Source organism: Pseudopipra pipra, chromosome 8, assembly GCF_036250125.1.
Source record: "Pseudopipra pipra isolate bDixPip1 chromosome 8, bDixPip1.hap1, whole genome shotgun sequence".
Classification (NCBI taxonomy): Eukaryota; Metazoa; Chordata; class Aves; order Passeriformes; family Pipridae; genus Pseudopipra; species Pseudopipra pipra.
This window is the reverse complement of record NC_087556.1, coordinates 20,004,751-20,013,475: the sequence shown is the minus strand read 5'-3', so window position 1 is coordinate 20,013,475 and position 8,725 is coordinate 20,004,751. Positions and strand designations below refer to the sequence as shown.

Here is an 8,725-nt window from a genome sequence, read left to right as displayed (position 1 = left end):
TTTCTCCGGTCCTGAAGGCACTGACACCATTACAGTGAGCAAGAGAAAGTTGATGCTAAATTGTGGTGACAGACTTGCAGAACTGCTTTGTGTCAAAGGTTTGTGGTGATCACTAAGGGCAGGAGGCTAGAAATGTGACACTTTCGCTTAATTAATTTGTTTTTCTTTCCTTCATTGTTTGGAGTGCTATAAAGAAGCACTGCAGAGACTAAGCAACCATCAGTGAAAAACTATTCAAAACACCTGAGGCAGTCTAACATTTGTGCTCCTGCCAACAGCTTCTCCAGCTCTCTAATAAAATTACCTTGTCAGCATTTGCCTGTCAATGAATCTCTGATAACACCAGCAAGTAATTCCTCAGTTACATTTATTGTGTTAGCAAACAGGAGTCACTCCTTAAGTGAAATACAACTTTGAGGGTTTTCTCTGAAAAGTTGTCATGAGAATCAGAGAGACTGACTGTACTTGCTATTTTGTTTTTTACTACTCATTTGCATCACTAGAGTCCAACTGTGTTTATGAAGTTTAATTTACAAGGAAGAGAAAACTTTCTTTGTGTAAGATTGTCCAAGTGATTTCCTGCTGGGAACTCAGTGTTCTGAATTTGCTTAAGCAGTGTCTGCAGGAGTCAGCACTTCAATGGGTGTTTTTTATAAGCAAGAAGTTTAACAGTCAATATTAGTGGTGAGAGAATCTATTTGATCATCTTAACATTATTAATAGATGCTAGTGGAAATTAATACCACATGGTATTTCACATGTCGATATCATATGCTTAAAAAGATGACATAAAATAAGCTCAAAGCATTTTCTGCAGAATTGTATTTCAAAACAGTTGAAATTGTTGTTTGAAAAACAAGGATTTTCCAAATTTATTATTTTGATAATATGTTTTTGCTGGCTAAACCACTTGGAAAGAAAGACATCTAGAACATCTCACACACAGAGTTTCCACAAAGCAATCACTTTCCCAATTTCAAAATTATTCTTTGAACCGTGGAAAGCAAGCAGTCCAAGACTGTTTCTTAGTGGCTGCAGAGAGTCCAGCGCTCTGGAAGCTGAGTGCTGGGTGATTTACATGTCATAAGAGGAGAACTTAAATGGGTGACTATAAGGTAGACTCTTTCTCCTGGCGTCTCATCACAGTTAAGGAAAAACAGAAACACTTTAAAAAATGAAGCATTTCCTGGGATGTTCAACAGGAACAGTTGTGTTCTTTTCCTAAGAGGAACACATCTTATTCATGTATCTATATGAGCATCACATTTAATGATATCAGATCAGGACTAGTGACGTTCCTCCCTGCCAAGAGAGGAGTAAGTGACTTTTTCAAATACCCATGAACACAGAGGTGTCTCTATAAAACCACTTTCCTCAGGAATTCAGTCATCGCCTTTACTTCAAAACCCAGCAATGCTCAAAGCAAAAGATTGCTTCAAAGCCGCTTTTCAAAGACTTTCCTATCACAGAAGCAGTGCACTCCTTCGGTAGAGAGTAAAGGCACAGATTTTTTCATCTTTTCCCCAAATACCTCTTCCTCATCAAGATCTTAAATCTCAGATACAAAGATACAGATAAAACATGTCCAAATCATCATGGTGATAAAAACAGAGTTTCTTGTGTGAAGAAGGGAGGATGTCAACCTGTGCAGCAGCATCTCAACTGTCACTGAAACCTATCTGTTCCCACAGATGGTCACAAACATTTCTTCCAATAAGGAAACACTCGGATCGTGATTGTAAAATCTGTTTCAGAGGGTGAGGTTGTGACCTCATGTGTGGGGAACAAAGCCTGAGGCTCCCTTCTTGCATTTAGATGTCAGTTCCTCTGGAATCAGTGACATGGTCTAAATAATTCATCAAAAACTGAAAAGTTAAATGCTAAAAGGCTGGTATAGCAGGGAGTAAGTGCAGGTAATTTTACTCCACTCATCACTGAGCAGTAGGGAGTTCAGAGGTTTTGCAGAAATGAGAAGCCAGACAGTTTATCTGTTCCTTAGCTGACTGTAGTGCAGCTCTGGATGAGAACACTAGCACCTCAGAGGGTTAGAGAAAGAGAAATGAGCCACTACTCTAGTTTGCTAGGAAAATCTAAGAGGAAAAAGAGGAGTGCTGAAATAAATTTGTATAGTAATAACATCTCTCTTGCCCTCATCACCTCACAAAGCCTCAGCTCAGATAGAACTCAGTGACAACACAGTGACTCAAAAAATTGCCGATAGTTTTGTATGATACCCTATTATTAAGTTACAGCAGTTAAATGTCAGAGGGTGTCAAACTGATAAAATAGCTATGTTAAATGTTTCAATTACTCCTTTTTTTTTTTAGTGAAGCAACTTATTTTCCCTGCCTGTTATGCATTATGAAAATGCACACAATTAAGTCTGAGATTCACCAAACACTGTGACATTTTATAAAAGGTCAATTTTGTAGCAGCAGAGCACAAGATCAGTACAGTAAATACACTACTGTAGGGGTTTTTTGTACAGCGGAAACTATCAGTTAGGCTGTTCTCGTGTTGAAAATGCTGTTTTAAAAAAAAACAGTGCTTCTGTGATATAATCACATTTTATGAAATGTTTGATACAGGTGAGAGCTCAGGTAACATCTCTTGTTCCAAATTGTTCACTGCCATCCCTACTATGCCTCTGTCTCTAATGTCACATGGTCAATAGCTTCCAAATTTCTAGAAGGGAAACATTAGCTTAAGTAATTTGCAGATTGCAGTTAATCACAGTCAGTTTCAAAGGCCTCACAATCACTTCCAGTCACAGTGTTTGAGTTTGTAATCTGGTCCTGAGGTACTCTGCTGCCAACTAGAAACATTTGTTCAGGTCACAATACTAAAAGGATATAACGGTTTTTATATGACTGAATTCCTTTTTTTCTAGGTACTTTTATCCCCCCTGCTAATATTAATTTTTCCCCCTTTCCAGTGCTATCCTAAACCCCAAATCAAAACAAGTAGTATGGGACAGATGTAGAACACACCCTTCCCTGCAGAGTAAAACACTGATGCATCCTCTAATGGTAGGTCAAATCAAACTTTTCAAACCAGTTTCTGACACAGTCCAAACACTGTTATAACTGTTACGTGTGGAACAGATTAAAAAAACCTGATAAGGACAATTTCAGATGCACCTACTTCTATAAATTCCTTGTTTTAGTACTTGTGCAGTAGCTGTCTGTCTCTCCAGGGATCACGATTCTATGATCCCTCTCAAGATCAGTACTAACTTCCACATTGGCATCCACATGCAGAAGTGTCTGGTTAACACCAAGCAGCAAACTTAATGAGGTAACTAAACATAAGCACGTATTTTCCCTGTTTTTTTCCACCAATCCTTTTTCTCCAGAATACAAACCTGGATATCACAAGTCTACAAGCAAGGAAAAAGCTAGTTTGTACAGCAAAAAATACTATGATTTTCTCTTCTTCAGGAAATAAACCCATATCGTTCTATTACCAGCTGCTTTAAAGGCTTCTGTCAAGCACACTCAAGCAGTCACTCATGTCAGCTTCATTCCATGCTTCTATTCTTTGAAAAATTAAATCCATAGGAGATGGCATGCAGGCATGTTGCCAGCCAAGAACCTTTCGACTGACTCATCTGGCTACACAAAAAGTTTTAAAGGTCATTGAGGGGAAGATTGGTATTTGGGGTTTTGCACAGAGCCTGTGCAATCATTTTGGTGCTGCTTTGAGGCACTAACACACGTCAGAGCAGAAATACTATTTAGGGGATATTGTTCACAGATGATAAGGAAAGAACATCTAAACCTTCCTTGATTAGTCATGGCCACAGAAGGATAGCTGGACAACTTTCTCCAAACGTACAGTCAGAATTATCCACTGTATATAAGGTCTCCAAGATGAAGTATACTGCTCATAAGGTACAGTATTTTAAGGAGGGCTAAAATAGTCATGCTTTTTATTGTACTGAGCTATTTTATCTACACTTGCTACCTCTCCTTTATCCACTTTTTTAGCCAGATTTTTTTTTCTCTCCAATCTGACACGAAACAAGCACTGATGCATCACATCAGCAATTCATCTATGATTAAAAGGAGTCCTTTTTAAAACACACTAAAAAGTTGGAAATTAATTGAAATGTGTGCAAGCTCATTCCTCTCAAATCTTCTAGTTATTTAATGAACTGAAAAACCTTGTCTTTCAGTTAAACTCAAAAAGAGTCTTTGTTCCTAGATAAGAATTTCAGAACTTATCTTTCAGCAGCAATCTGAGAGCACACAGAAGCCTCAGTACACACCAAGAAGGGTACAGTCTGGCATTTTTATGTCATAAAATAAGCCAAAGCTTGCTTCTGAAAATATTCCTTACTCTTGTAGATAATTCAAAGAGAAATCAATGTTATAGCACTTACACAAAATGCATTCTAAGTCCCTATAGCAGAATAATGGTTGTCAAATGCCAGTATCTCTGTAAGAAAAAAAAATAAAGGAAAAAAAAAGGAAAGAAAAAAGTCCAACTTTATCCATCAGTACACAGGTCTATAAATATTAAATCCAGCAACTTTGGAAACAAATTCTTCTTAACACATCGTGTCTTACTTTTTTTTCTAGAGTCTCAGAGGACCTCTAGTTCTGCCTAATAAAGCATACTTCCATTGAAAAATTCATCTTCATTAAAAGAGAAAAGTATATAAATTCCTGTGGAGCGTTAGTGTGCAGCAATAGATGAACGGTTACAGTAGAAATCAGGGCATATAAACCAATACTTGCTTTCAGATCCCGAACTGAGAAACAAACCCCTCTGTGACAGGGCTCTGTGCTGATTTGCTCTGTGGGTGGGCAGGGTTGTACCAGGAAAAAAACCTGTAGGACTAGGATTTTACCAAGGGAATATAGTCCTGAAAGCTCCCGTTCTGAACAATTTTTTTTTAATGAAGCTTGGCTAAATGGCATCAAAAGTGGGTTAGCTTAAAACAAAGCAAAACATTCCTGCCCCCTGCACTCCCAGCTGATTCCCAGTGTCGCGGCTGGCGATGTCCCGGCGCCACCTCCCGGGGGCTGCGGTCCTTGGCAAGGCTCGCACGGTAACGGGCCTTGCACAGACCCAAGCGGGCAGGTTTTCACAGAATCACAGAATATTCTGAGTTGGAAGTGACAATCACCATTCTTCAAACAATGCAAGATCCTATGAAATACACTGCCTGTGACCTCAGTAAATGCCACACTGATGGAACCAAAATGTTTTAAATGTTTACTCAGTCACTGATTATAAGCTGAAACATTAGTATATCAAAAGTAGCTGTTCTAGTTGAGTAGAAAATGTCAAATGTCCAAGTGTGGGTCACTTCTAGTAGCAGATTATAATTATTTATTGATATTATAATCCCCAAAGAAAGAATATTATGCTTCTAAATTACTTAATTTAGAAGAATAAATACAAAACAGTTTAAAACACCAGTAATGGAAAACAACATATTTCTCCAGATAGTGCAAATTTCTTAATTTTGTCCCACGACAGAATTTTTTTAAAATCTTTTTAAAGAATTTATGGATATACAAGTATTGATGTGTACTTATTTTTTTCCACTCAAAGTTATGGTGGGTATACAGGCTGTCTGAAAAAAAAAAAAAAAAAGGCAACTAAAACCATTCCACATAGGCAGGCATAGCTCTCACTGCACAATGGGTAAGTTATGAGTACTTCCAAAGACACCATTCCTAATAACAAATAAACAAAATTTTCACACACAAGCTTTCTTGAATGCCTCAACTTTAATGGAGTCAGAACAATCCTATACAACTATATACAGATGTCGAAGCATGACTAAATATCTATTACTTCCTACATACAATCAGCTGGAAATATGCCCCAGCTAGGAAATACAAACGCATGTTTGTAAGATTATTTTACTATTCTTGATCGTAGCCGTCGCTTGATGATTAGATGATCACTTTCCTTTTCTTTTTGTTCTACAAAGATCTGAAAAAGATGGTATTAAACAATGGTTACTCAGCATTTCAGAGACAAATGACATAGACTTCTAGACCTGTATGACTAAGAGCATAGTTTTCTCCAGAATCTGTTTTCAGAATGAAATTTGCTTATTCACTGAAAGGGTGGTCAGTCACTGGAATAGGATGCCCAGTGGTAGAATCATCACCTGGGGGATATGCTTTAGTGGTGGACACAGTGGTGCTGGGTTAACAGTTGGACTCAATGATCTTGGAGATCTTTTCCAATCTTTACAATTCTATGATTCTATTACCTTTTAGTCAGAGGTCTCCAGGATAGAGAGACCATTTTAGTGCATCATAATGAGCTACAAATACCAGAAACACACAAAATCCCTTTTTTTTTTTCTGGAACAAATACCAAAGTCCAAAGAAAAATGTGATCTGAAAGCAGCTTTCAGTTCTAATTCCTAATACTCATTTCGTGATACAAGAAGTGTTCAGAAAACACAGTTTTTAGCTTAAATTTTTACAGCTTTCTCTGACTTTTCCAGGATTCAGTCTTCTACTTTTTCATTCACTTCCAAGCTTCTTTGCTCTTTTTGCTCTGCATTTCTACCATTTTCGTTTTCCTCTTATGGACAGCATTTTGGTTTCTGCAACATCCATTCATACAATTTACAGGAAATTCAACAGGATATCTTAGTATGGGCAAATGCTTACTACAGCATGGGAAGAAAGGATTGAAGAGAATGAAGGGATATACTTCAGAAGCAACAGAGCAAGAGATTCTCAGCAGTATAGTTACTGTCAAAACCATTCAGTTGAATTTCAGAAACAATACATAAACTCTGGCCTATAAGGCTTTTTATAGACTGGCTTAGACAGGGCAACACAATTTAACCACATCCAGAAGGCTATTTAAACTGTGTTTTGAAAAGCATGGATGCTATTATGCCCAAATATCAGCTGGGCATAAATAGAATTCAAAACCACCTTACGTGCTCATTTACCCTGTAACATTAATTGTACATGCAGACATTTATCTTTAGTATTTCAGTCATGTTATTCCAAATCTATGGATCCCTTAATGGTCTCTATTTCTATTCTCCCTTTATGTTACACTTAAACGAACCGCAGCTACTGGAAACACAAACTCAGACTTAACTGCTGTAGCACAGGAAAAAGTAATCCTCCACATACTACAACTAAGATATCTATGAATCCAAATGTAAAGATATCTCCACGATTGTTGTATCACCCATACAGTAAGTCAGTAGTCAAAGAGAGAAGACAAGTGAGAAAATAGAGAAAATTAAGTAAAACAGCAGAAAGAAAAGACCAAAAGGAATGGTTAGGCAGAATTAAAAAGTAAGTTGTTATTTTAAAATCTCTTTTGCAACCTTCAGATTTGTTTTGTTCCCCTATTAGTTTATTTTAAACTAAGATTACAGAAAAACATTACAGTGGGCAAAACAGTAACCTGTAATCACTTACTGAAGAAACAGGGATATGTAGGGGGGAAGAAATGTCAGTTGAATACAGCTTTCTCTTAGCTCGTTTTGGCTTGAGCTCATCTTCTTTGACTTTTTCTGGTTCTGCAGACTTGGGAGAGCTTATTGTCTCAATCAGCTTCTTTGCTAGAAAACAAGTTTTGTCATATAAATACATGTCTTACTGATTTTGTGAGCCTCAAAATTCATGAATAAAGAAAGCTTTATTAAAACAGTTTAAAATGAAACCAATGTAGTCTGAAGTTCAAATATAAAAATTCAGAAGTGGTATTTGACTACCACAGTTTTCTATAGCTGGAAGCAGCTTTCTGTATCTTCAGATGCAAAAGTTTAAAGGACACATTTAAATAGCACATTAAAAAACAAACAGGATTCAGATCTCGCTGCAAGTTAAAGACTTCTGAATTGAACAGATTTAAGTTCTTTGTGCTGACACAAGCATAATGTAGAGTCAATTTTCTCTATATATTTGTGTAGTTTTATCAAATTAGTACTAGCTCTATAGAGGAGTGTATGCACTAGAAAGCAATAGGAAATCCCAAACAATACTCTTATACAAAGAGGAAAAAGATAAAGGACGTGGTAATAAAGGTTATAAAGCAGAACTCATTTGCTCAGTCTAGTATTTTAAGGATGAAATTTTGAGTAGTCTAAATTTGGTTTCCATTGGTAATAAATGCTGTCCTCATGGAACCAATAAAACAAACCTGACTTATGTCAGATAAATAAAGATGCAAGACAAGTTTTCAAGCTGGTACAGGAGCTTATTTCAACTGCCCACATTAAATAACGACTGACCTTGTTTTAAACAAATAAGTAATAGTGTCTTTTAGAATTTAACATTGGCAATTTCTTGTGCCTTCTGCTAATTTTTTTTTTAAACACAGTAATCCAGAGATCATGTCTTACTGTGGAAAAGAATAAAAGTATATTCTTCAATGGAAAGTCCTAGTAGTTAACCTTACCAAGGCTACGCTCAAACTTAACAAAATCCATTAATTGCTCCATATTCAATTTAATGAAGTCTTCCAAATATTTTCATGAGACACTGGCTTTCAGATTCTGTAGAACCAATCTTCCCCTCTCACATACATCAAAAAACATTAAGAAAGTTTCCACAGAAACAAGGTATTGCTTATAAAACACGGTAAGATTTGGAGTTTGGATTCATCTCTTGATTTTTGTAGAGCAGCAGGGCAAGTTTCTAATGTTGCCTTTACCTGTAAGTACAAAGTAACTCTGGTATTCTGAGCCAAACAGTTATCATTGCTTTTATGATATGTGTGC

The 8,725-nt window shown here is 36.8% G+C and overlaps 1 protein-coding gene across 3 annotated transcripts in view; it reads right to left on the bottom strand.

The window, feature by feature from the left end:
* Positions 1 to 5,725: 5,725 nt before the first annotated feature.
* Positions 5,726 to 8,725, bottom strand: part of KIF20B (kinesin family member 20B) — a 37,453-nt gene continuing 34,453 nt past the window's right edge. For all 3 annotated transcript variants that reach the window (XM_064662853.1, XM_064662851.1, XM_064662852.1), the window contains 2 exons: positions 7,422 to 7,564; positions 5,726 to 5,952 (listed from right to left, as the gene is read on the bottom strand). In XM_064662853.1, coding sequence (XP_064518923.1) covers positions 5,875 to 5,952; positions 7,422 to 7,564 — 221 coding nt within the window. In that variant the 3' untranslated portion in view covers positions 5,726 to 5,874. The remainder of the gene's footprint in view (positions 5,953 to 7,421; positions 7,565 to 8,725) is intronic.